This window comes from Ochotona princeps, chromosome 2 (assembly GCF_030435755.1).
Source record: "Ochotona princeps isolate mOchPri1 chromosome 2, mOchPri1.hap1, whole genome shotgun sequence".
Classification (NCBI taxonomy): Eukaryota; Metazoa; Chordata; class Mammalia; order Lagomorpha; family Ochotonidae; genus Ochotona; species Ochotona princeps.
Window position 1 is genome coordinate 23,524,630 of NC_080833.1, and position 27,776 is coordinate 23,552,405.

At 49.5% G+C, this 27,776-nt stretch overlaps 1 protein-coding gene across 1 annotated transcript; it reads left to right on the forward strand.

Moving 5' to 3' along the window:
- Positions 1–13,788: 13,788 nt before the first annotated feature.
- ZBTB8B (zinc finger and BTB domain containing 8B) lies at positions 13,789–23,798 on the forward strand. The gene is made up of 3 exons (XM_004591615.2): positions 13,789–14,853; positions 19,120–19,298; positions 23,180–23,798. The coding sequence occupies exons 1-3, from the start codon at positions 13,854–13,856 to the stop codon at positions 23,495–23,497; spliced, it is 1,497 nt and encodes a 498-aa protein (XP_004591672.2). The 5' UTR covers positions 13,789–13,853; the 3' UTR covers positions 23,498–23,798.
- Positions 23,799–27,776: the final 3,978 nt, after the last annotated feature.

Here is a 27,776-nt window from a genome sequence, read left to right on the forward strand (position 1 = left end):
TTGATGCCTGCAATCCACATCAGAGTGCCTGGGTTCAAATCCTCTCCACAGCACCAATTCCAGCTTCCTCCTAAGTGCGCCCTGGGACGCAGCAGGTGACAGCTCAAGGAGTTGCATTTCTGTCACCCACTTGGTGACTAGGATGGAGTTCCTGGTCTCTGATTTCAGCCAGGCCCAACCCTGGTGGTTGCAGGCATTTGGGGAGTGAATCAGCGAAAGGAATCTCTTTTTCTCTTTTTCTTTATTTAAGATTTACTTGGGCCTGGTGTGGTAGACTAGCAACTAAAGTCTTTGAGTTGCACACGCTGGAATCCCATATGGGCACTAGTTCTAATCCCAGGCAGCCCTGCTTCCCATCCAGCTCCCTGTTTGTGGCCTGGGAAAGCAGTCGACCACAGCCCAAAGTCTTGGGGCCCTGCAGCCATGTGGGAGACCCGGAAGAAGTTTCTGGCTCCTGGTTTCGAATCGGCTCAGCTCTGGCAATTGCGGTCACTTGGGGAGTGAATCAACAGTTGCAAGATCTTCCTCTCTGTATGTCTGACTCTCCAATAAAAAGAAATAAATCTTTAAAAAAAAAGTTTTTTTTTTTTTTTTTTTTTTCTTGAAAGGCAGGGCTTAGAAGAGAGAAAGAAATTTTTCTTTCTTTGCTGGTTTACTCCTCAAATGGCAGCAGTACCCAAGGTATGGGCAGGCCAAAGTCAGGAGCCAGGAACCCAAACCAGGTTTCCCACGTGAGTGGCAGGATTCCAATACTTGGGTCGTCATCTACTGCCTTCCTAGGCACATTAGTAGGAAGCTGGATGGGAAATGGAGAGGCTGGGACTGGAACTAACTCTAACATGGGCTGCCAGTGGCACAGGCAACAGCCATACTCTATGTGCCACCAGGCTGGCCCCTGGTGAGGATCTTATCTCTGCTGCTGTTTTTTTGTAGTCTGCTTTTTTTTTTTTCTAAATTTAATAAAGATTGATTTATTTTTATTGGAGGTGAAGATTTACAGATATAAATATAAATTTTCTATCCGTTGGTTCACTCCCCGAATGGCTACAATGGCCAGAGCTGAGTTAATTTGAAGCCAGGAGCTTCTTCTTGGTCTCAGGTGCAGGGTACGAAGGACTTGGGCCATGCTCTACTGCTTTCCCAGGCCACAAGCAGGGAGCTGGATGGGAAGTAGAGCATCAAGGACATGATCAGGTGTCCTTATGGGGATCCTGGTGCATTCAAGGTGAGGATTTAGCTACTGAGCCATTATGCTGGGCCGCCATCTTTCTAAGATGGCCCCGTGGGGCAGGGTATTAGGTACAGCAGTTATGATGCTGCCTGCTTTAAGATGCTCTTACATCCCATATCAGAATGCCTGATTTGAGTTCTAATTCTGCTTCCAACACTGCCTTCCTGCTAATGTTACCCTGGGAGACAACAGGTGATACAGCGCAAGTACTTGGGTCCCTGCCGCTGATGAATGTGGAAGACCCAGCTGAGTTAAAACAAAATGATTATAAATTTGAAAATAATAACATTAAGACCAGCAAATGGGTATGCAGTACCAGTATTCCCTACATCTGTTCGAGTCCTGGCTGTTCCACCTCCAAATTAGCTTCCTGCTTAAGGGCTGATAAAGTAGCAAAGGATGGTTCAAGGCCTTTGGCCTCTGCACCCGTGTTGGGAGACCTGGAGGTAGTACCTGGATCCTGGTTTTGGATCAACCCAGATACGGTCAGTGTGGCCATATGGGGAACTCTCTCTTTGTCTCTCTTCTCTATAGCTCTGCCTTTCAAATAAAATTGAGAATAAATTTTAAATCATAATATGAAGAAGATACCTTGAATACTGCATTCTCTAGAAGGAGGAACATGGTGTCCTCACAGTCTGGTTTCTTTTTTTTTTTTAATTGTTATTTTATTTTGATAATCTTTACACAGTTGATTAGGGCATAAAGGGTCAAGGGCTACAGGAAAGTGGGTAAGACCTCATTTTTTTCTGTATCTGGGGTGAGCGGTGAGATCAAGGGAGAAGCCCTACCCAGCCTCCCACCATCCCAGGGTCCCCGGCATACGCCATGCTCTAGGGCACTGTTCAAATGGTTTTGATAGTTCAACAGCTCTGAATTGCTGACAATCTCACCATTCCAAGCACGATGAAATCCCTCCAGAATTGACTGGCTGACACAATTCACCTCAGAGTCTCTGTTTGCCCAGATTTTCACTGCCAACATATGGCTGGGGTTGTTGATTGATTTGTTCCATCCTCTGTCCTCTGTTGTGGTACCAGGTGTCCTCTGCAGGTTCCAATGTACTACCATATCCTCCATGTGCACCTGAATATGCTGTCCATCTCTCCGTCTGAGCCACTGAGGAGGTTCAGCTTTGACACATGCACTCCATGGTCAGACCATGGAAACTGCACTTCTCTTCATGGTTGGGGTTCTAAGATCAGCAGCTCAGTTGGAGGGATCCCCAAAGAAACTTCTTCTGAGGTGATTCCTGGGTGTGCATGCCAGTACAGGGGCCAGCACAGCCCGTCACCCCAATCAGCTTATGCACATGCTGGTGGTTGCAATTGCTGGGTCAATTCTGTTTCCAGCCCTGTCTTCCACACAAACTACACAAGCTGTTTTCTAACAGAGTAAACAGAAAGGAATGCCACTCCCCTAGGAAGTTATTTTATAGGACAAATCTAATCCTGCTTAATATTCAGTCACCTGAGGTCACACCTACAAAGTAGGGTGGTAGGGGTTAAGTTTCAGCATGAATTTGGAAAGAACAAAAACATCCATGGTATTTTATCCTTCACCCCTCAGAATTCATTCCCTTCACCTACAAGATACACTCCTTCCCTCTCACTAGTGTCAGAAGTCTTGGTTCCTTCCAGCACCAATATTGAGTGGCTGAGTCTCCAAGTGTGCTTCCTCCTGAGCTGAGCTCCCCTCCAGTGTGAGTCTGGAAAATCAAGCATGTGTTGTTCTTCCCAAGCACAACGGTTGGATGCACACATAGACAGGTGTTTGACCAAGGTACATGACTAAGTTTGGTTTAAGTAATTTATCGGTATACCCTTACTTTATATGGAAAGGGCTGTGCCTTTTTTTTTTTTAAGATAATCATCATAGTAATTTTTTTTTTAATAAAGATTTATTTCTTTGAGAGGAAGAGTTAGAGGGGAAGACAGGAAGAGAGATCTTGCATTCTCTGGTTTACTCCCTAGATAGTCACAATGGCAGGGACTGGGCCAGGCTCAAGCCAGGAGCCTGGAACTGTATCTGGGTCTCACATGGTGTAGGGGCACAAGCACTTGGGCCAATGATTTTGCTTTCCCAGGTGCATTAGCAGGGAGCTAGATCAGAAGTGGAGCAGCCGGGACTTGAACAAGTTCTTACATAGTATCTGTCCCAGCTGGCAGTTTAATCTGCATAGCACCATAGCAATGGCCTAAGGCTTTGCCTTAAGAAGTAATAGCTCTAGGGAGGCTGGGGAGTAGAGGAGAGGAGTGAAGAGGAGAGAAGAGAGGCAAGGGCTTGGGGGTGGAGAGGAGTTGGGAAAGGAGGGAAGGGGAGAGGAGATGAGAGACAAAAGTTTCACTACTCAGAGGAAGTGCTGTGATGGGCTGGGACACAAGCAGCAGCAGCAGGAGAGGGCTTGGAGGATGCTGGGGTTGCTTGAGCTTCCGGCTGCCTGAGCTGCCGCCAGCAGCAGTGGATGGAGTTTTGCAGGGCTTGTAGTTGCACATGTCAGCTGGGCTGGAAGCTGTCAGGGTCACCAGCTGTGAGGAGTTCCTGTAACAGAGGCCTCTGAGGCAACAAACAAGACTTAGCTGAATGTAAATTTAATTGTGAGCTGCGGAAGGTGGGGTAGGGAGTGGGAGATCCTTTTCTCCCCAGCCCAGATCATAGACATTTCTATTCTGAAAATAAAATACAGAAGAAAAGTCACTGGGCCCAAGTTAACTCCAAACTGAATAGGGCAAGTAATAGTAAATCTTCACACAGAGAATAACCTCTGACTCCATGTCCTAATGTTCAGCCTCATCAGGGTCGGGGTTGGCCCGCCCCACCCCTACAGCTTTGCTGGATGCATTCCAGCCTCAGCTCTCAGGAGTCGGGGTCAGTGGCCTATGGTCCCCCATTTCTTGCCCCCGGCTCACATTGGGGGCAGCCCCAACTCATGGTTCCACTAAGCAGTGCACTACTGAGGGCCCTGATACCACAGCTCCATTGTGTTGGGCCCAAACAGGGCCTCTCCCAGGCAGCTCCATCCCGGTGGCAGGTTTCTGCATGGGTCCTGAAGCTGAGCCATACTTTAGAATCTGTGGAGGTAGCCGTGCCTCCCTGGGCAAACGAGCTCCAGCCCTGGCACTTTGTGGATGCTGCCATAGCTTACATTATTCTGTCCAGTAAAGCAGCCCAAGCTATACCGGAACCGTTTGAGCTACAGCCAGTGCAGCCATGGGGAACAGAGGCCCAAGGTGTCCCTGGGCAGTGAGCCAAAGGTCCCATGGCTGTCCGTGGCACCTCCTTAAAAATCATTCTTCTCGCTCCTGGATCCTGGCTTTGGATTGGCTCAACTCCGGCCATTGCGGCCATTTGGGGAGTGAACCAGTGGACAGAAGATCTTCCTCTCTATATCTCCTTCTCTCTGTATATCCCCCCTTCCAATAAAAATAAATAAATATAGAAAAAGCCCTCTAAAAAATCATTCTGCTCCAAGATTCAAGCACGCTGGGTCTGTGATGGGTAAGGCTGTCCTTTGCCACAAGATTTCCCAACTACTTTTGAGCCCTTCTCAATCTGGGTGAATAGCTTCCTTCTAGGCGTTTTGACCCCCCTTATCAGACATGAATGACTTTTAAAAAATAGTATTTATTAATTTGACAGAGTTACAGGGCAGGGGAGGGAGTTGGGAAGACAGGGAACTCTTTCAAGTGTTCATTGGAAAATGCTGGGAGGGCAGTGGAAGCCCCAGTCTGTCTGGTGCCTGTGGGTCGGCAGTTATTATCACTTTGTTTGATCATCACCTGAAGCTCCTGTGTAGCACCTGGAAACAAAGTCTCCTGTTGGGATGTAGCTACAGGGGTGACAATTGAGTGCAGCGGGCAGCATGCCCAGAAGCACACAGGGGACATGACAGACAAACCATCCTGGACAGCAGAGGACGCTGAGTGCCTCATCACAGGATGAAAAGAAGAGCAGGTAGGACAACACTCCTGGCCAAGTTTTGGCAGCAGGTGGCTGGGTATGTGGATGCACTAATGTGGAGTTTACCAACCAATGGACCTTGGAAAGATTTTCTCAACTCTGGAGCAATGAAATCAACATGTCTGAGAACTATCAAAACCGCTGAAGTAACAACCTCAGAACATTCTTCCCCACATTGGGGTCTCTAAGATGGCACTGAGTGGCTGTCCCCCATCTCTCGATACTGATGTAGTTTGGAGCAGCATCCTTATCCTCCTCCCCCCACACATAGGAGAAAAGGAAGGAAATTGTAAACATGTGTCCCATCCACCTTCCTCTGTGCCTTGACCCTCCCCACCCTGATTGGTGGCCCACATGGGTGTGCATCCTTCTCAACTATACTAATAACATTAAAAATATAGTAAAATTTTTACAAGGGAAAAGGAAAAGATTTATTTTTATTTGAAAGGCAGATTTGCAGAGAGAAGGAGAGACAGAAAGATCTTCCATCTGCTGGTTTACTCCCCAAATGGCAGCAAGTGTTCACTGTTCTCCCAGTCTGTGAGCAGGGAGCAGGATGGGAAGTGGAGATTGAAGATGGAGGATTAAGCAAGTTGAGCCATGGTGCCAGCTCCAACAAGTATTCTGAGTCTTATACTTAGGAGTCCTGTGGGCCAGCTCCATCCTTGCACCATTCCCTTGATTTAGTGAGCTAATCTGTGGTAAGGAGTTGACTTGTAGCTAACAAGGTGGGAACAGGAACTGCAAGCTGATGGCAGCAGGGGCCTGGTTAATTCTGTGTCAAAGGCATAAGGGGCGTGGCTTGATTCTGCTGGGGGTGGAGCACTAGGTAGGAAGAATTGAGCTGTAATACTTACCAGATCACTTCTGCAAGCCTTGCAGTGTAACTTCCCCTCTTTCCCCTGAAGCACCTGTGTCTCCCCTGGGACTAGGAAGGAGGAGATGCCGTTTGGTCTCCTGGAAGCCAAGCTCCACGTGAAGGTGCCATGAAATTCCCCACAAGCCTCATACTAACAACGTACTAACACCCACCCAGGTTCCTCCTCACTTGTGTATTCAATTAGATTTCCACCTCCTGCCCTGTAAAAGTTATCATTCCAAGTGTGAATTCCATTTTTGTGGTTTTGGCCTCCAGCACTTGCTTTTGGGTTCTTCTATGGCCTCCTCCCACTCTCACCTCATAGGCAGCCTCAAGTCCACACTTACTTGTTTATTTTTTAAATAAAAAAAGATGTACTTAGAAAAACTTTTTAAAAAGATTTATTTATTTGAAAGTCAGATATACAGAGAAGAGGAGAGACAGAGAAGATCTTCTCTCCGCTGATTCACTCTCCAAATGGCTGCAATGGCCAGAGCTGAGCCAGTCTGAAGCCAGGAGTCCAGAGATGTTTTTGGGTCTCCCACGTGGGTGCAGAGTCCCAACGCCTCGGGCCGTCCTTGACTGCTTTCCCAGGCCACGAGCAGGGAGCTGGATGGGAAGTGGGGCCGCCAGGACTAGAACCAGCACCCATATGGGATCCTAGTGCTAGATCCAGCGCCCATATGGGATCCCAGTGTATGTTCAAGGCAAGGACTCCAGCTGTTAGGTACCATGCCGGGTTAAAAAACTTTTTTAAAAAATAAAACATGTATTTTTAAATTTGTTTGAAAGGCAGAGTTACAGAGGAGGAGCTACAGAGAGAATCTTCCACCCACTGGTTTACTTCCCAAATAGCCACAGCAACCAGGACTGGGCCAGGCTGAAGCCAGGAGTCTGGAGCTTCTTCAGCTGCCCAAGCACGCTGGATTGGCAGTGGAGCAGCTGGCAATTGAACCAGCACCCATATGGAGTGCTGGCAATGCAGGTGGAGGCTTAGCTTGCTCTGCTGGAATCCGGACCCCAACTCTTTCACATTTAAATGTATCTGTCACTATGTTTACACTTCTATTTTGAATGCTTCTCTCTGTCAGGGGTGAAAGTTGGAATAAAAATAGAGTGCTGGGCCCTGCGGCATGGCCTGGAGGCTAAAGTCCTAGCCTTGAAAGCCCCGGGATCCCATATGGGCGCCGGTTCTAATCCCGGCAGCTCCACTTCCCATCCAGCTCCCTGCTTGTGGCCTGGGAAAGCACCCTGCACCCGTGTGGGAGACCTGGAGGAGGTTCCTGGTTCCTGACTTCGGATCGGCGCAGCACCGGCCGTTGCGGCTCACTTGGGGAGTGAATCATTGGATGGAGGATCTTCCTCTCTGTCTCTCCTCCTCTCTGTATATCCGGCTTTCCAATGAAAATGAATAAATCTTTAAAAAAAAAAAGAGTGCATGGCCCTGCAATAATTTCACTAGGACACACACATAACTCAGCCAAGTTTAAGATACGAGTTTTGTGAAGTGGTTCTGGGTAGTTATCTGTGAAGGCTGAGAATAACAGGCTCAGTGCTGTGGCTCAGTTGGCTAATTTCTCCTCTCACAAGTGCCAAGATCCCCTATGGATGCTGGTTCATCTCTGCTACTCCATTTCTTTTCCAGCTCCCTGCTTGTGGCTTGGGAATGCAGAGGAGGGCGGCCCAAAGTCTTAGGATCCTGCACCCACGTGGGAGACCCACAGGAGGCTCCTAGCTCTGGCTCTGGCTGTTGCAACCACTTGAGAAGTGAACTGTAACACTCTTCTCTTTGTGCTACCCTCTTAACTCCAGCACCTCCTCAAAGCCACACCTCTTGATGTTGTCGCATGCGGGATTCAATATCAACAGGAATTCTGGAGGAGACAAAAGCATTTTACATCTTACCATTTACTGTACTTACTAAAAATTCCCCAGAATGGAAAGCAGAACCAAAACTGACACAAAGGTACTTACATCAGAGTTTCACTTATGCACCTGCCAACGTGAGCACCCAGCGTCCTCTGGAAGGTCAGGATTCCAACTGAGAGGAAAGCAGAGATGAAGAGATGAGGGGCCTCAGCTGCAATCAGCATCCACACGTGGGATGCAGGCCTCTGAACTGGCCGCTGTGCCACAAGGTCAGCCCCTGGAGAGATTTGATTGGTGGCCTCTTGCTGACATCAGAATGTACTCTGTTGTCTTCTAGAATGGCTGCAAGGTGTGATGTTTTTGCAACTGTTCTCACTTCTGCTCTGGGAGCCACATGGAAAGTCTTAGAGAGAAGGGGTTTAGCTTTTTTTTTTTTTCCCTCTTTCCAAAGTGGGAATCAAATATACTGATTGATGCAATGTGGTGGTTGGGTCTGTGCGCACTCCATCGCTCTGGACATGTAACCTGGTGGTTGTGGCTTATTCAGTCTTGGGGAACACATCTTTCTGGTTCAATGATTTTATGGTACCTAAACTCCAACGAGCTGTGCGTCTCTGTCCTTCAACCAGTTGGCATCAGGCTGCAAGGCTAATATCATAAATGCATCATGTGTACAGATAGTACTGCAACTGGAACAGACTCATGGGAAAACCTTGCTGGGCATAAAATGCTGCCATAAGAGATTCTAGAAACTTCTTTTTCACAGCTTATGGATAGTGACGCCTAAAGTAGGAAAACACTGTTTATAGTCAACTCATGATTCCTAACCAAGCATTACCTGAGGAAGACCCACATGGCACATTATGGGGCCAATGCTGTGGCATATCAGGTAAAACCACTGCCTGAGATGCTGACATCTCATAAGGGCATGTGTTTGAGGTTCGTGCAGTGGATGTGGGGGACATGAAGGTGTGAAGAGTATTGTTCCATTGCAGGCAGAGCCGTAAGGATTTCCTGCTGCTTGGCAGGGCCCTGTGGATGTCTCTACAAACCTCCTAAAGGCAGTCCCGCCTCCCTTTGCATGGACACCGAACCACCCTGCTGAAGAATTCTGTAATCTATTTAGGCATTGTTTGCTTCTGCGCAGTTGGTTTCTTACTATCATTGTGAGCTCGGAGGTTAATGTCGCTGATGACTGCAAAAGGGCCTTGTATTACTCATGCTGTCTTGGCTGTCCCCATCAACCTGATGCTAATCAAGGGATCTATGCTTAGGGTTTCATTCTTTCCTTAATCTTTAGGTTCTCCTTTGTGATCCATTTCTTCCCTTAACTGATTCAAGATTGAGTTGTAGAATAAGAATTGTAGTAGGAATGTGTTACTGATTGATATGCACCCTCTATTGAGAACTTCTATTGAGAGCTTTTAGGTGAAACAAATGGCAGAATTATTCTTGGAAACACCCACTTGACCATGATGTCAAGTCTGTGCCAGAGCTCGTGGAGGTTTCTGTATAAATAAAGGGGACAGCTTTCTCGCATAGTCCATTATGATCCTGAAATTGAGCTGGTCCGTTTCTTTTCTCTTTATGCCTACTCCACACACCCTTCTTGAGTTCCAAACTTGGCTGGAGCTGGACTCCGGCAGGTTTGTATCTCTGCTGCTCCACTTCCACTCCAGCTCCCTGGAAATGCAGCAGAAGATGGTCCACAGACTTGGGCTCCTGTCACCCACGTGGGTGCAGGCCTTGAGCTGTCCTCGACTGCTTTCCCAGGCCACAAGCAGGGAGCTGGATGGGAAGTGGAGGAAACAGATGTAAACTGGCACTCATATGGGATGTCAGTGCATATAAGGCGAGGATTTAGCCATTGAACCATTGCGCTGAGCCCTCAAATAAATACATTTTAAAAGAAAAAAAGAGGGTGCATCAGACTCCTACTGTGTTTTCATGCAGACTATTGCCTTGCCTTGAAGGGAGTCTGCTCTCACTTCACTTGGCATCCCTTTGGGTCAAGCACAAGGCCCTTGACCCTGTGCATGCACTAGAGGGAGGACAGTCGTGGTTTGATGAGGAATGCATTTTGAGCAGCTTACCTTGGGTCATATATTTGCACCATTAGGAGCTTGGCATTCTCAATAGGAGAATCCCTTCATTCAGTTGGAGCTAATGCTTCAAAGTGCGCTATCAGGCCAGACCATGTCCCTATGCAAGGGTTATTTCTTTCTTATTTTTTCTCAAATAGACTAAAAGCCACTCTGCGGATATTCACAATCTTCCCCAAATTCTAGGTGCTTCTCTGAAGGCATCCTGTGATACACTGCAGAGGGGTCACTTCTTCTCAGAGGCTGTCTCCTAAGGCCCAACAGTGACCAGTTACTTGTCAGCTATCAGAGAGAGGGTCCTATGAAAACAAATCATAAAGACACAATTTGATTTTGTAAAGAGATTTTATTTGAAAAGTCCCACCCTCCTCTTTTTTTAACAGAGAGAGATCTCCACCTGCTGGTTCACTCCCCAAATGGCCACAGTGGCTGGAGCTGAGCTGATTCAAAGCCAGGAGCCAGGAGCTCCCAGTCTCCCATGTGGGTGTAGCGGCCCAAGCACTTGGGCCATCCTCCTCTGCCTTCTTTGCCATTGCATTTCCCCCATTTCCTTTTTAAAAATCTAGCAGCCTCTTGTCCCTGTTAGGATTGAATTGTGCGCTCCCCTCTCCCTCATCCCTACACTGATGGAACCTCAGAATATGACTTCCTGTGGAAGTCCTTGATGGTTACTGCAGCTACAGGAAGTGGGTGGACACCATAGTGACCTCAGTCAGAGATCTGGCACACCCCTAAGGCAGTCAAGGCCACATATGGGCCAATGATGAACAAAGGCCAACATTCTTTGCCGTATCAGGACCCAAGCAGGGCTGATGCCAGCAACCATGTCAGAGGGGGCATAAAACATTTGTCTCTGCTACCCAGCTTGTCTTTCCCACTTGAGGTCCATCTCCTCTCCTGTTCATTCCTCCACTGCACGGAAAAGGCCCAGGAATGGACTTCTGTTTGCATGATAAAGGCCTGTATGTACTTGGCTGGTATTTTCTTTCTTGGGTGGTCGGCAGAGCTAACAGTCCTTAGTGAGGCTAAGGCCATTGTGGAGAAGAGTGAACCCCAAGCCCAACAGGAGCGAGGTCCTGATAGGAGACCTCTGGGGACAGGCACTGGGTACAGCAGTTAGCTGCCACGGGCAGGCTTGCACACCACCGTGCCTGAATTCAAGTCTCCACGTGGCTTTGGATCCCATATTCCTGCTGATGCTCACCCTGGAATGCGAAAGGTGGGGGCTCAGGTACTTGCATCGGGAGACCTGGATGGAGTTCCAGCTCTCAGCTTTAGCTTCAGCTCAGCCCTGGCTGTTGCAGGCATTTGCCTGGCGTTCCTAGGGCATAGGTGTCTCTGAACGCGCCTGTGACTGTTATCCAGCAGCGGGCTCTTCCATTTAATGGTTTCACCAGTATAACTGGGCTCGAATGCCTGCCAAGGGGAGACAGTCGCCTTTTGTGACTATCTCTCAGCGAAGGCTTGCTGAAGGTGCTTAGTGAAAACCTGTTGAGCAAATGAGAACATTTCCCCTTCCAGACTGCCGCGGGAAGCGCCCGCGTCGCTAAAAAGCGCTCTGGCTGCTTAGTCGTGGCTCCCGTTCCCCCGGACTGCATTAACCCAACGACGGGCTTGCAGCTCCCAGGACAAAAAGACCAACAAATGACAGGTCCTTCAAGTGGGACCCGAGGTGCAGCGTTTGAACAAGCACTGGTCCTTGGCTCATTTGGCATCTCGGTACTTGTAGTCTTGTCCACTCTGTCTGTACCCGGAAAGCGAAAGCGCTCAGACCACAACTCCCGTCACCCCGCGAGCACTGGAGCCTTCAGAGCGCATCCTCCGGAGGGGTCACCGGCGCCATGGACAAACCTGCTGGCCGAAGGGCCCGCCCCCGCGAGCCCCTGCGCCTCCCCGATTGGCCCGCCGCCGCGCCTCTCATCGGAGGGGCCGCCAGGTGAATGAAAGGGGGGCGTGTCGGTGCGCGTAGCTGGGTGGCGGCGCGGCTGGACCCACCTGGAAGGTGAGAGCCGAGAAGCCGGGTTTGCGCGGCCACTTTTCTTGATCTGGGGGGAGGATTCGGACACCCTGAGAAGCCTGGCCGGGCTGGGGAGAGCAGCGGGCTCGGTGGTTCCCTTCTCGGACAGCATCCTTCCGACCTCCCGGCCTTGACAATTCTCGGGAGATCCTTAGAACGAACTTGCGCTGGGTGACGGACCCCTTCCTTCGGCCCCAGCTTCCCCATCTTTGCCGGCCTTGGACAGTCGCGTTGTCCAGCAAGGGGGCCGCGGTGCCTACGCATGGCGATGGTGGATGGAGTGCGGGCGCCCGGGCTGGGTCAGGGTGAGGCACTGTCCACGGGAGGCCAGGGGAAGGGCGAGGCTTCGGCCCCCCCCCCCCCCGTCTTTAGGGGTCGGGGGGTGGGGCTCAAGAGCTGGATCCTTGATGGTGGAGGTGGAGGTGGGGTGGGGGAGAGAGGTATTCCTCCGTCTTAGGAGCATTTGAGGGATGTGCCAAAGACCCTCATTTCTGCTGGAAGTGGAAACTCTTCTCTTGTCCTTCTGCACTCCACGACTGAGTGAAAGGAGTGACTTCTCCAAACCGTGTCTTGGGCAGTTTGGGAAAATCATTAATTAGCTGCTAAGGACATCGTCTTTCAGATCATCTGTCAGACCTGAGTTCCAATCCTTAGCTTAGGTTTGTCATCTCCATCTTTCAAAAATATTTGGCAAGAAGAGAGGGAGAGAGACAGAGAAAGAGGGACTTGGCAAGTCTTCCTGATGTGAACCGGTGTACACGTGTGGCCTGTCCTGTGAACTGCTTGGTAAGAAGTGTGTGGGAAACTTAGGAGGTTTCTTGCCGGCATGGGGGCATCTCCCCTGAGGGCTGTTTTTCTAGTGCGGTAGCCTAGTGGCAGGGATCCTCGCCTTGATACTCTCAGACAGTCCCCAGGGCCACTTTTTGTAGCTTTGGGGTTTTTCCTGCTGTCACTTCTCCTGTAAAGCCTGTCCATTCCTCTGCTTACTGAAGCTGCGCTCACCATCCTTTGCTAATTGACTCCCTAGTTTCAAAACCTACTCCATTACCTGATACAAGTAAGTATAACGGAGGTTCAAATTGTCACTTACAATGGCTGTGATGGATATTTTTTTAAGAAGGAATTACTGGACCTGGCATGTTGGCCTGGTGGCTGGGGTCCTTGCCTTGCTCGCGCCGGGATCCCTTATGGACTCTGGTTCTAGTCCTGGTGACCCCACTTCCCATCCAGCTGCCTGCTTGTGACCTGGAAGGGCAGTAGAGGACAGCCCAAGGCCCTGGGACCCTGCACTCATGTGGGAGACCTGGAAGAGGCTCCTAGCTCCTGGCTTTGGATTGGCTCAGTTCTATCTGTTGTGGCCACTTGGGGAGTGAATCATCGGATGGAGGGTCTTCCTGTCTGTCTATCCTACTCTGTATATCTGACTTTCCAATAAAAATAAATATATCTTAAAAAAGAGAAGGTATTACTTTGAGAGACAGAGAGATAAGTCAAAGAGGAAGGTCCCCTTGGCTGGTGTATTCCCCAGATGCCTACAGTGGGGGTGCAGGACAGTGAGTCTGCAATTGCACCCCAAGTCTCCCGTGGGATCCCTTTTGGGGCTAGATGTAGCCGATTCTCTGAATGAGGCTCTGGTGTGCTCCAAGGTGGTGGATAGAAAGATGAGGGCTTGGTGGGGGTGGCCAGACTCTCTTCCAGGGCTTTCTGTGGTTGTTGCACCCGTGAGCATCTTGGGGGAACGGTTGAGAAATCTGGGTCCAGGCAGGTTGGCATTTTTCTGTTACAGGTGCCTGGGCAGAAGCAGCTGGCGGAGCGATGGAGATGCAATCGTACTGTGCCAAGCTCCTGGGGGAACTGAATGAACAGCGCAAGAGGGACTTCTTTTGTGACTGCAGCATCATCGTGGAAGGGCGGATCTTCAAGGCACACAGGAACATACTGTTTGCCAACAGCGGCTATTTCCGAGCACTGCTCATCCACTACATCCAGGACAGTGGGCGGCACAGCACCGCCTCCCTGGACATCGTCACCTCTGACGCCTTCTCCACCATCCTAGATTTCCTCTATTCCGGAAAGCTGGACCTGTGCGGGGAGAACGTGATCGAGGTGATGTCGGCTGCCAGCTACCTGCAGATGAACGACGTGGTCAACTTCTGCAAGGCCTACATCAGGTCCTCCCTGGATATTTGCAGAAAGATGGAGAAGGAGGCTGCGGTGGCGGCGGCGGTGGCGGCGGCAGCGGCTGCCGCGGCCGCCGCGGCTGCCGCAGCCGCAGTACACCAGGTGGACAGCGGTGGGAGCCCGAGTGCAGGCAGAGAGGGGACCCCGCGCGCCCCTAGCAAGGGTTTGGTCTCTTCTCCCGGCCAAAGGGTAGAGAGCGGGGACTGCTCGAGAGAGCCATCTGGCGTGGACTTTGGGGACTGCCGCCCCTTGGAACTGGTGGTGAAGGACAGTGCCAATGGTGGCTTGGCTGGCCGCGACCTCTCTACCCTGTCCACACGGCTGGCACCCAAGGTGGAGTTGGAAGCTGATGAGGTGGGGGTGGAAGCTGGCGAGGCGCTGCAGCCGTTCCCGGCTCCCCTGAGCCTGGCGCACGTGGAGGAGGGCCTGTCCGGCAGCCAGGCAATGGACTTGGCTTACGGTAACTTCCACGTGAAGCAGTTCCTGGAGGCCCTGCTGGGCAACAGCGCCGCCCAGAGCCAAGATGAGATGCACCACCACTTGGCGCGGGGTCTGGAGGGAAGGCCAGACGGTGCGGGAGTGGCTGTGACTTCCATGATGGATGGTCAGACTGACTGGTTAGCTGAGGACTCAGGTGAGCTCCGCAAACTCTGAACTCCTGTGGCATCCGTGGGTGGCTTAACGGGTATCTCTGTGCCTTGTGGGTGTGCGTGGCTGAGGTCAGTGTTAGCTGTGACACTCTCATCCTCATCACTGTCACCACCACCACCGTCACCACCACCACCACCGTCACCACCACCACCAACACCACCACCATCATCACCACCACCACCACCATGATCACCATCACCGCCATCACCACCGTCACCACCACCACCGTCACCACCACCATCACCGCCATCACCACCACCACCACCGTCACCACCGCCATCACCGCCACCACCACCGTCACAACCATGATCACCACCACCACCACCACCACCACTGTCACTACCACTGTCACCACCACCACCACCACCATCACCACCACCATCACCACCACGTCACCACCACCACCATCACCACCACCACCGTCACCACCACCACCACCACCATCACCACCACCACCATGATCACCACCACCACCACCATCACCACCACCACCATGATCACCACCACCACCATGATCACCACCACCACCACCATCACCACCATCACCACCATCACCACCATCACCACCGTCACCACCCTACCACCACACTGGTAGTTATCTATTGAGCACCAGCTGTATGCAGGGCATTGCCATTTCAAATGCTGTGTATTTTCTCTGCAGTTTGAGTGCCCACAGGCTGGAGGCCCAGGAAGGACCCACTGTTCCCCACCACCCAGCAGCCGGCCCTGGCTCATGTCGCTGATCCTCTTAGCCGGTTTTGCTATCTGTAAAATGGGCGTTCTCACAGGGTCGTTGTGTGCACCCAAAGAAACGGGTTTGATGTGTTTTCACCTGAGATGATGTGTTCTTGGCTGTTGGCCTTCCTGCCTGATGCGTGCTGGGCACTCAGTCAGTGTGGCATACTCGCTGATGCTGCCTGCTCGGGGCCACTTTGGAGTTTGTGCTTGGCTTTTGTGAGTTAGGGGGTTTTTTTTTAATAACTCTTCTGTGATTCTGTTTTTACGTGCTATTTTATGATGGACTCTACCCAGGAAGTTGGATCATTTTTGTTACAAAGTGTCTAGGGAGCCAAAGTAAGCTTGTTTGCAATCCACAGATTCTAGAATTCCTGGATTTGAGAACTTCAAGCCAGGAAATGAAGGATCACGTCCCCAGATGACCATCCGTGCTGAGCAGCCAAAGCCTCTTCAATAAGGAGAGACCCGCTGCTTTAGTTCATTACTATGAGACACTTTCACTTTGTTTTTTTTAAATGATCTGATCAAATCTAGATTTTCAAAACTTGAAAACCTTGTTTCCATCCCCCAGAGATGCTGATGCAATGGCTATTTTAGTGATGTTGCTATGGGGCTTACTGAGACCTTCTTGTGTGTGCGTGCGCGCGTGTGTGTGTGTGTGTCACAAACACTTGTCACAGCCATTAGAGTCTCATCATGCATGGTGAGTTTGGCGGAGGATGTGTGGACATTCACAAGGGCCTGATGAATATCCTAGGAAGGCAAAACTGGTGGGTCAATGGCATACTACTCGTGACCGGGGCTGGCTTCACTTGCTATTAAACAGACTGGCAAGGCAACAGACATGGGTATAGGATTTCATTATTTTTTTTCAAAGATTTGTTCATTGCTATTGAAAAGTCAGATTACAGAGAGAAGGAGAGACAGAGAGAAAGATTTTCCATCAGCTGGTTCACTCCCCAAGTGGCTTCATTGGCCGGAGCGGAGCTGAGTCGATCCCAGGAGCCAGTAGCTTCCTCTAGGTTTCCCACACAGGTGCAAGGTCCCAAGGCTTTGGGCCGTCCTCTACTGCTTTCCCAGGCCACAAGCAAGGAGCTGGATGGGAAGCAGGGCCTCCAGAATTAGAACTGGCGCCCATATGGGATCCTGGTGTGTGCAAGACAAGGTCTTTAGCCACTAGGTCCATCTTTTTTTTTTTTTTTTTTTTTTTTTTAAGCAGAGTTACAGAGAGAGTGAACCAGCAGATGGAACTTTATAATCTGTTTGTCTCACTCTGTCTTTCTGTCTCTCAAAAACAAAGGGCTCTGCACAGTGGCCTAGCAAGCTAATCCTCTGTCTGCTAGAGTTGGCATTCCATATGGGTACCAGTTGCTGTCCCACCTGCTGCACTTCTGATCCAGCTCTCTGCTTCCACCCTGGGAAAGCAGCAGAAGATGGCGCAGGTCCTTGGGTCCCTGCACCCACCTAAGAGACCTAGAAGAAGCTCCTGGCTCCTGGGCTCCTTGTTTCAGCCAGCACAGCCCTGCTGTTGGGCTATTTGTGGAATGAACCAGTGGATGGAAACATCTCTCTTGCTTCCTGTAACTCTGCTAGTAAATAAATATTTGAAAAGATAAAAAAGTACTTCTATTAATGGGCACTCTGGAAGCAGCTGGCACTCGGGCCCCTAATCACCGACAAGGAAGACCCAGATGCGGTTCCTGGCTCCTGGCTGTGTGGGCCTTGGTGGGATGAAAAATCATGCTCTCTTTTTCTACTTTTTTTTCTTTTTAAGATTTTTTTTTTTATTTTATTGGAAAGTCAGATTTACAGAGTGAAGGAGAGACAGAGAAGAAGATCTTCCATCTGCTGGTTCACTCCTCAAGTGGCCACAATGGCTGGAGCTGAGCTGATCCGAAGCCAGGAGCCTGGAGCTTCTTCCAGGTCTCCTATGCAGGTGCAGGGTCCCAAGGCTTTGGCCCGTCTTGTGCTGCTTTCCCAGGCCACAAGCAGGGAGCTGGATGGGAAGTGGATCAGCTAGTATTAGACCTGGTGCCCATATGGGATCCTGGTACAGAGCAAGGCGAGGACTTTAGCCACTAGGCTATTGCACTAGGCCTCTCTTTGTGCCTTTCAACAAATAAAAATAAATGAACATTTTAAGATGCTGAGGTGATCAGAGTGATGGCAGAAGCTGCTGGCCCTGAGGAGTGCTTGTTCTGAGCAGGTGCTGTGTGCTCAGGCTATTTCATTGTAGACTCACCCTAATGCCGTGATGGAGGGCTGTTCGCATCTTGTTTCACAGATGAGGAAAATAAGGCCACACAGCTGGAAAGTGGTAGAGCTGGGCCTTGAACCCAGGTTTTTGTGCCTGGAAAGCTTGAGTGCCTTCCTACAAGACATAACAGGACTGCAATCTGTAAATCCTGAAGGGTGTGGGTAGAGGGAACCAGGCTTGGGATTTGCAATAGGCATGAGAGGTCCAGTTTTTATACATGTAGGTGACAGTCACATTGTCCCCTGAATGGTTGTATAACTAAGGGGAAAAAAGTTGGAAAAAGATTGAAGTGGATTCCTGGATACTTGTTTGCGGATGGGAAGTTGGTAGTAATTACAGACACCCTCGGCTGTAACCCAGCAAAGCTGTTACTGAGATGCGTAGTACCGACCCTCTGAGGAACAGGACTGATTTCTGGTCCTGACAGCTGACCTATCATCACAGGCGTTTCCAGATTTCTGAAGGTAATGCAATTAGCACAGGGCGTCTGTGAGTCAGCCCAGGCTGGGGTGACTTTCAAGATAAATAAGTCTTTAGGAACTTCTTTTTCTTTCTTTCTTTCCTTTTCTTTTCTCTTTTCCTTTCCTTCTTTTTTTCTCTTTTTCATTCTTTCTTTCTAAGATTTATTTTTATTGGAAAGTCAGATTTACAGAGAGGAGAGACAGAAAGATCTTCCATCTGCTGGTTCACTTCCCATGTGACTGCACTGGAGTTGAGCTGAGCCGAAGCCAGGAGCCAGGAGCCAGGAACTTCTTCTGGGTCTCCCTCACAGGTGCAAGGTCCCAAGGCTTTGGGCTGTCCTCGATTACTTTCCCAGGCCACAAACAGGGAGCTGGAAGGGAAGTGGAATAGCCAGGACATGAACCGGCACCCATATGGGAACCTGGCGGTTGCAAGGCGAGGATTTAGCCGCTGGGCCTCACTTTCTTAAAAGACATACTAAAGAACGACCCCATCAGAGTGAGCGTTGTTTTGGGCACTTTTCCTGTTGTTTCCGTGGCTGTTTCTAGCCGCCTATCTCTGAGAAGGCCAGGGCTGCTCCTTGCCGCCTCCCATGTGGTCTTGCCTGGAGGCCCACTGTGCCCGTGGCTGAGCGGGAGCCAGATGGAGCAGCGATCACGGGCACCGTCCGGCAGTTGCCCAGCTGGGACAGTCGGTGTCTTCCCTCTGCGTCTGCGCCGAAGGGATCCTCCGAGAATGGCTGGGGTTGGCTCTGCTTCCAGGACAGCTAAATGGATGCGTTGCGTTCTGCAGGTGACGTGCTGGTGGTCCCCATCAAGCTGCACAAGTGTCCTTTCTGCCCTTACACTGCCAAGCAGAAGGGCATACTCAAGCGGCACATCCGCTCGCACACGGGAGAGCGGCCCTACCCCTGCGAGACCTGCGGCAAGCGGTTCACGCGACAGGAGCACCTGCGCAGCCACGCCCTGAGCGTAAGTGTCCACAGGTGGGGGTGCAGTGGGTGAGAAAAAGGCGAAGACAGCCTGTCTTTCTCTCCCTCACACACCCTCTGCTACTAAATTAAAGCGCGGCTCGTGGTGCTTTGAGAAAGTCAAATATTGGTCAGTATCAGACTAGTTTCTTCCTAGGGGAACAGAGTTGAGAAAGCTCAGTTCTCCTGACCCAGGGCGGTGGTGATGAGGAAGGAACAGCAGGGCTTGGTCAGGAAGCAGTGGGTCTCTTCCCACTTGTGTGATGACAAAAGCAAGTGCAGTCTCCATCTCCCGGGGCAGGGACATGGGACAGAGGAGAGGTAGCTGTCGTTGTAAGGTGACCTGTGGACTGCAGAGGGTCCCAGTCCTAGGGGACTTTTTACTAGCAGGCCACCAGGATTCTGTCACCTGCTTAAATAGTGATTCCCAGCAGCCAGAAAGCTGAAAGACCCTGCATCTGTGATCATCTTGCAGCAGAGATAGGTCTCTGGGAAACGCAAAGTAAAAATAGTTTGGACTGCCTCGCCTTGAACGCCCCGGGATCCCATGTGGGCGCCACTTCTAATCCCGGCCTCTCCACTTCCCATCCAGCTCTCTGCTTGTGGCCTGGGAAAGCAGTCGAGGACGGCCCAAAGCCTTGGGACCCTGCACCTGTGTGGGAGACCTGGAGGAGATTCCTGGCTCCTGGCTTCGGATCGGCGCAGCACCGGCCAATATGGTCACTTGAGAAGTGAATCATCGGACGAAAGATCTTTCTGTCTGTCTCTTCTCCTCTCTGTATATCTGACTTTTCAATAAAAATAAATAAATCTTTAAAGAAAAAAAATAGTTTGGACTTCAAAGGACGCCCCCCCCTTCCAGGATGTGAAAACCCACCACATAGGAGAAAATACTAAGAAGGCCTATAATATGTAAGGGTCGGAAGGAAGTTGGGGCTGGCATGGTGGCTTAGCAAATTAAGCTGCCACCCAGGTTGCCAGCAGCCCACGTGGGCATGGGTTGGAGTCTGGGATGCTCCATTTTCCCTCCAGCTCTCTGCTAATGTGCCTGGGAAAACAACAGAAGATACCCCTACACATGGATGAAGCTTCCAACTCCTGGCTTCGGCCTAGTCCATTGTGGCCATTTGGGAAGTGAAATCACAGATGAAAAAAAATCCCTATTTTACCTTCTCTATAACTCTGCCTTTCAAGTAAATTAATTTAAAAATTTTTAAAGGTTTATTTATTTTTATTGGAAAGTCAGATTTACAGAGAGAAGGAGAGACAGAAAGATCTTCCATCTGCTGGCTCTCTCCCCAAGTGGCTGTAATGGAATTGAGCCGATCTGAAGCCAGGAGCAAGGAACTTCTTCTGATTCTTCTACATGGGTGCAAGATCTCAAGGCCTTGGGCCGTCCTCAACTGCTTTCCCAGGCCACATGCAGGAAGCTGGAAGGGAAACGGAGCAGCCAGGACACCAGCTGGTGCCGATATGGTGTCCTGGCGGTTGTAAGGTGAGGACTTTAGCTACTAGGCTACCGCACTGGGTCCCATTTAATTAAGTTTAAAAAATATGACTTCTATGATGCATCAGTAAAAGCAAAACTAATTTGGGTGAGCATTTGCAACTGCTTGGGACATTTATGTCTTATATTGGTGGGCTGGGCTTGAGTCCCTGTTTTGTTGGTAATTCCATCTTCCTGGAAGGTCACAGGTGAGGTACATGAGTCCCTACCACCAGAGCAGACCTGGACTGAGTTTTGGGATGTTGGCTTCAGCCTGGCCTCATCTCAGCTGCTGAGGGTGTTTGGGGATTGAACCAACGATGGTTGGTTTCCGTCCATCCATCCTGTCTCTACCTTTCAAATTAGTAATTAAAAAAGAAAACAAAACTTGAATATGGACAAAGGATTTGAATAGCAATTTCTTTTTTTTAATTATTGGAAATGCAGATACACAGAGAGGAGGAGAGACAGAGAGGAAGATCTTCCGTCTGATGATTCACTCCCCAAGCGGCCGCAACAGCTGAAGCTGAGCCAATCCGAAGTCAGGAGCCAGGAGCTCTTTTGGGTCTTCCACACAGGTGCAGGGTCCCAAGGCTTTGGTCCATTCTCAACTGCTTTCCCAGGCCACAAGCAGGGAGATGGATGGGAAGCAGGGCCGCTGGGGTTAGAACCAGTGACCATATGGGATCCCGGCATGTGCAAGGCGAGGACCTTAACCACTACACTATCGCGCCAGGCCCAGCAATTTCTTTTTTAAAAAGATTTATATTATTTTTTATTCGAAAGTCAAATATACGAGAGGAGGAGAGACGGAGACAGAAAGATCTTCTGTCTGATGATTCACTCCCCAAGTGACCGCAATGGCTGGAGCTGAGCCGACCCGAAGCCAGGAGCCAGAAACTTCTGCTGGTCTCCTACACGGGTGCAGGGTCCCAAGGCCTTGGGCCATCCTCGACCTCTTTCCCAGGCCACAAGCAGGGAGCTGGATGGGAGGTGGGGCTGCCGGGATTAGAACCGGTGCCCATATGGGATCCTGGCATGTTCAAGGTGAGGACTTTAGCCGTTAGGCCACCGTGCCAGGCTCCTGAATAGCGATTTCTTGAAAAAGATATACAAATGGCTAATCAATGCATGAAAGATGCTTAACGTTACTACTCTGAGTAATGTACATCAATGCTAACTTCCCACCCACTGGGATGCTTCTATTTATTGGTTGGGCCTCCAGCATCCTCTCCCTGTCTGTGCCTCTTGGGTGTGTTTTGCCTCCAGAGCTCTCTAAAACAGAGGCTGTGAGGCTGGCTTGGCACAGTGGGTTAAACCACCGCTCCCAGCACCAGCATCTCATATTGGAGCCTCAGTTTGAGTCCCAGCTGCTCCCTTTCAACCCTGCTCTCTGCTGATGCTCCTGGGAGATGTGCCTGGACCCCCTCCACCTGTGTGGGAGGTCAGGATGGAGCGCCCGGCTCTTGGCTTTGGCCTGGCCCAGGCTTGGCTGTTGGTGGTTATTTGGGGAATGAACCAGCAGATGAAAGATCTCTCTCTCACTCTGCCTTTCAAATAAGTAAATCTTTGTAAAACAATACAGCGGCTCTGGTTAAGGCTGCAGGATCCTGCTGGCTGGAGTTTCTGTAGAGTGCACAGGGTGGAAGGCATCTCTGAGGTTGTCACCCTTTGGAGATGCTGACTGGGTAGGAAGTCAGGTGCCTGTGCAAGCCTGTCCATGTAAGTAAGCCAAGCATGTATCAGAGAAAAATTCAGGGGTGACGCATCTGCTGGCACTTTGGGGAATACACTGCTCACGCCAGCAAATCTGCCTGCCAGAGAGTTCACCAACCCAAGGGACGTCAAAAGCCACATCTAGAATCCAGATCAGCTTGCTGAATCCCTTTATTCCGCCAGGGCACAAGAGGTACCATCTTGAGTAAGACACCCCATTCCTGCTTCTAGTTGCTTATAATAAACCCAGTGAATTTTATCACTGATTTGGAAGAAGCACAACAGCCAGAAATCACAGGTGAGAATCTACATGGAGGGAAATGTGTATTATGAAAAGACTGTGAATTTCAAAAATAGTTATTTCAGTTCTATCTTCCACAAACTTTTGGAAGGACCCTGGTAAGACTGCAGCCTGGTGCAGAGCACCAAGGGGAAGTTCCTTGAAAGGCATTGGTCAGGGCTGAGAGGAGGGAACTTTCTGTACCCGGCCCCAGGATGGAGGACTTGGGACAGAAAGGATCTCGCGAGATTGAGACTATGATAGGGAGAAGTAAGGGGATTGTGGCGAGGAATGAGGCTGGAGGGTGGGGGCGAGGCAGGCAGGGCCGGTGCGCCTGGGACCTGGCAAGGTCACGGTGTGGATGTTGGCTGTGTCGTTGACCGTGTGCCTATGGTTATAGGTGCACAGATCCAACCGTCCGATCATCTGCAAGGGCTGCCGCAGAACCTTCACAAGCCACCTGTCCCAGGGGCTGCGGCGCTTCGGGCTCTGTGACAGCTGCACCTGCATGACAGATGTACACGAGTTTGACAATGACTTGATGCCCATCAACCTCAGCATCGCGGAGGTCTCCTCTGAAGGCCAGGAAAAGAGCGACACAGACAGCGACTGGCCCATCTACGTGGAGTCGGGTGAGGAAAACGACCCCGCGGGAGAGGATTCTGATGAGAAACCACAGATGTGGCCCAACTTCTCAGACCGAGAGACGCTCACCTAGGGACAGATGGGCCGGGAAGACATTTCAGAGGTTGTCATGGCCCTTTCTGTGGCTGGAAACCACTGTTTTGTTTTCCCCTGGGGTGGCATCTGAGAGAAATATGTTTTCCCTGTTGTTTGTATCTGTGTTTTGGTTAGGATCCACAGTAGAGGTTGGATTTTGTGACTCAAAGGACACTTCGCTTTTTGGCCTGCACTCTTGGCTTCTGCAGGCTTGCCTGGCCCCTCCTCCACGCTGACCTGGAGGATTCCTGAGTGACCTCCTGTGCAGCCATGCTCTGTGTGGGAGGACGAGAAACTCTCCAACGTGTTTCCCTGTGCCCTAAGTCTTTTGCATACCTCTGTCGGCCAAGGTGGACACGGGCCAACTGGGAACACTTTACCTCTGTCGAGTCACTCCAAGTGAATTTCACATTTTAATTCTCTGGAAATGGAGTAAAGAGAGAGCATGATCCAAATGAAGCAGGCAGGGCTGTGTGGTCATACGCTCCTACAGAGCCGTCTCTAAACCTAACACCATGGCTTTAAAATAGGGGCAGTATTTAAGCGCAGGCAGTATGGAAGGAGCTGGAAGGCTGGTTAGAGCACCGTGTCTTGGCCAGCATTCTCAGCTGGCCCTGGGAAGAGCGTCTGGGAGCAGGATGAGGTCACTGGGGGGCAAAACTCTGTAAGAGTCCCCCTACTTTTTCCAGCCATTTTTTTCTTTTCCGAGAGCCACTGCCACGTATCCTGGAAGTGCAGTTGGCCCTGACATTCTGTTCCTAAGCGTGTGCCCAGAACTTTAAATGGAAGGCAAGTGCAAGCCTGTGTATTTGTAGATTGTTGACCTTTTACAAGAGCCTATTCAGGGAAAAGAGAAGGTTTGTAGGAAGGGTTTACTGAGACTAGTCCCTCTTCCCCCGCTTTGTAGCATTACAATCATTCCGACAGAAGAGGCTGAGTTATTGGAAGGCAGTACTAGTGACAGAAGCATGGCTGTCCTTTTGTGTAAGTCTCTTATGAAGCTGTCCACTTGGATTTTTTTTTTACTTTTGGAGTAAAAACATTTATTGATACCCATTTCATATATAGTTCAATGAAATCATCTATAAATATAAAAGCACTTTTCTTTTGGATATCACCGTGGTCCGTGTAACTACTCAGCAGTCAGAGTCGTCTGTGGGGAGCTCTCCAAGTCACACTGTTAGGGCATTAGACCTCAACAGACGCATTGCATTGAACAGTGGCACTCACGTACTCAAGTGGGCCGGTGGTTTTGGAATATAGAACTACTGGGCATGTGCAGTAAAAACAATGTGTGTGCTGAAACCGACAGGAAGGGTATCGACCACCAACATAAGACACGACTATGAATCATCCACTTGGATTTTAAAACGAAAGCCCTGTCCCCTTTTCAATTTAGAATACTTATGTTTGCAAAGGGCGCTTAAATAATTTTCTTTTTATCTCCTGAATGATAAGTAAATAACATTGTAAATTTTCTTGTAAATGTCATTTGCTGAAGAGTCAGCAAGATGTTTATATCTTACTCCTCTGCAGTAATTAGATATCTAGAAGAGTGGTTTGTTTTCTAAGGATCTAGAACAAGGACACTGAGAAGTAAAGGCATAAGCATGCAGACACTTTGATAACCCTGCGTTTCTGTGCGTGGTCAGTGGCCTCATTGGCTTTCACAGGGCCTGCCCTGGTCCAGGCGAGGCCAACTGGTGAGCTGTGCAGAACAAAGGTTGGCTACAGGTGCATGCTGTAGGAGCGTATTCTGTAACAGACCAGCAATTTACAGACTGGTCCTGTATTATAAGTAGTTCGAAAAATACTGTTCTGGATCAATAGTTACATTTTCATCAGGGGCCAGGGATGCGTTTCTTACCTGGATTGAAAATAGGAGCTGTCGTTTTGAAAGAGGACTCTTCACCGAGGATGTGTAGGATTCAGTTCGCAGGGAGTCCTGCATGCTGCTGGTTCTCACCTTGTTTCATTGCTGTCTGATGCTTCCGGGTGATCTTGCTTGCAGTTAACTTCTGTGCTTACTTTCTACAGCAGAACTAAGAGCTTCTTCAGTAATGCTGTGACCTTCATATCATTCACATCACGGGGTCAAAAAGTTTCCATTAGCGTTTTCTCTGGAAGACAGTGGCTCTCACTAGGGAATGAGGCTGGCTGGGTTAGCAGAGGTCTGGTAGTGTCCGGCGGTGATGTTCTCAGTGGCTACACCTCGGGGCAGGGGCACCTGGTATGTGTGTGTGTCGAGGGGTGCTAACCATCCTACACTGCCTGCACAGAGCCCCCAGCCCAGCATTTCCTATTTCAAAGGTCAATGGTAGAACCAAGGTGAAGAACAACTGCTGTAAGATAAGGTAGGATTTTTTTTTTTTTACAAAATAACCTTTGATGAGTGAACTTAGTTCTGTTGACTGAGGACAGATGGTTCACAGCTTGTTCAAGGTCTGAGCTAGGCTTGTGCTGTGGAAACTGAGAAATTCTGACGGTGATTCATGTACCCAGGAGTGTTATTACTCTCTGATCATTTTGTTAGATTTTAAAATCATAGAATCGTTGGGAAGAAAACAGAACATGAAGCTTACGATTTAATTGAATCTCTAGCTTCTATAACATCTCAGATGGCTGCCTTCTTGGTTGACTGCTGAGAGTTTGTGGAAGTCGTGCAGTGTCAGCAGCCACGCTGCTATAACTGGATCCCTGAATTCTACCACTTTCAAAGGGGATAGCTTCCCCAGTGTGTCTGAAAGATCTAATCGTAAACTAGTCATCCTTCAAGCTTATGTTCACATTTTTGATGGTCAGTTTTTATAATCAAAGTGTCTTCCAGGCGGCAGGCATAGAATTAGTGATAATTTTATAAGTAAATTCAGGCCCCAATAGCCTAGTGGCTAAAGTCCTCACCTTGCATATGCCCAGTTTCCCTACGGGTGCTGGTTCGTATCCTGGCTGTTCCACTTCCCTTCCAGCTCCCTGCCTGTGGCTTGGGAAAGCAGTCGAGGACGGCCCAAAGACTTGTAACCCTACACCTGCATGGGAGACCCAGAAGAAGCTCCTGGCTTCAGATTGGCTCAGCTCTGGCCGTTGCAGCCACCTGGGGGGTGAATCAGCAGATGGAAGATCTTTCTGTCTCTTCTCCTCTGTGTATATCTGACTTTCCAACAACAACAACAATTGTGTCAAAAAATAAAGAACTTTCAGGGTTGTTTTAAAAAAAAAAAAGTAAATTCACAATTGGGCCCAACCCCGGCTGTAAGTGGTTTAGTGTATATTCAGTCATCCATGTTCACAAAGGGATGGTGTTGTCTCACAATCTTAGATCCCTTGGATGGGAACAGGATTCTTGCTTGTAAGAGAATTCAAAAGTGACATTCATAGGAAGATTTTTCTTTTGCGGGGATGGGAACCCCCTTCTCCAGGGTTGGGAATGCATATAAATAAAACCTGTAATGGCAATAGCTAAGAAGGGACACAGAGCCTCAGAATGTCTGGTTGTTTAAGATGCCACTCTGCTAGAAATATTTTGGTGGCTACTAGACTGAATTTTTCTGAAGGAAAATACTGACTTAGTAGTCTGCACAATGTTGTGAAAAAAGTGTTCCTCTGGCGGTTCAGAAGACTGGCTTTTTGTTGTTGTTAATTGATGTTGGGATTAAACTCCATAGAGAGGAGGGCAGCAGGGAAGACGGAAGTGGCGTTTTATCAAGTGAATTCATACATGCATGTAGATCTTGGGCACTGGAAATAGAATTACCTCTATGAAGTCTAGCTTAGGGCGGGACAAAGGGTTGGACTGGTATGATTTCCTCTTACACTGTTAGTCTGTTGTAGCTGGCTTTGTGCTTTCATGCTGTTCTTTTGCTGAGGATGGATTAAGTTTTCACTGATGTTGGGTACTCTTGGAGTTCAACCTTTTCATCTGATGTTACTGTGTCCCTCACACTTTTCATGGGACCACAGGACATTTGAATTCTTTTCTCCAGATGATTTCTTCTACAGATGCCAATGCAAAGACCTTGGAGGCAGGAATAGTTTGGTTGGTCACTTTTGTGCCTTCATTTTTTATTGTTGATGTTAAATTTTAATTTCGAATTTTTGAGTTCTATGGTACAATTTCGTAGAGACTGGAATTTTCCCCTCATCCCAAACACCCACCCCCTGACAGAATTTTCCCCATTTGCTACAATAGTATAGTCCTTTGTAAGGAGTCATGATTCCATTATTTATTCCATTAATAATATTCCATTATTATTTAAGTGTGCCCCGACACTGCTGGTGCC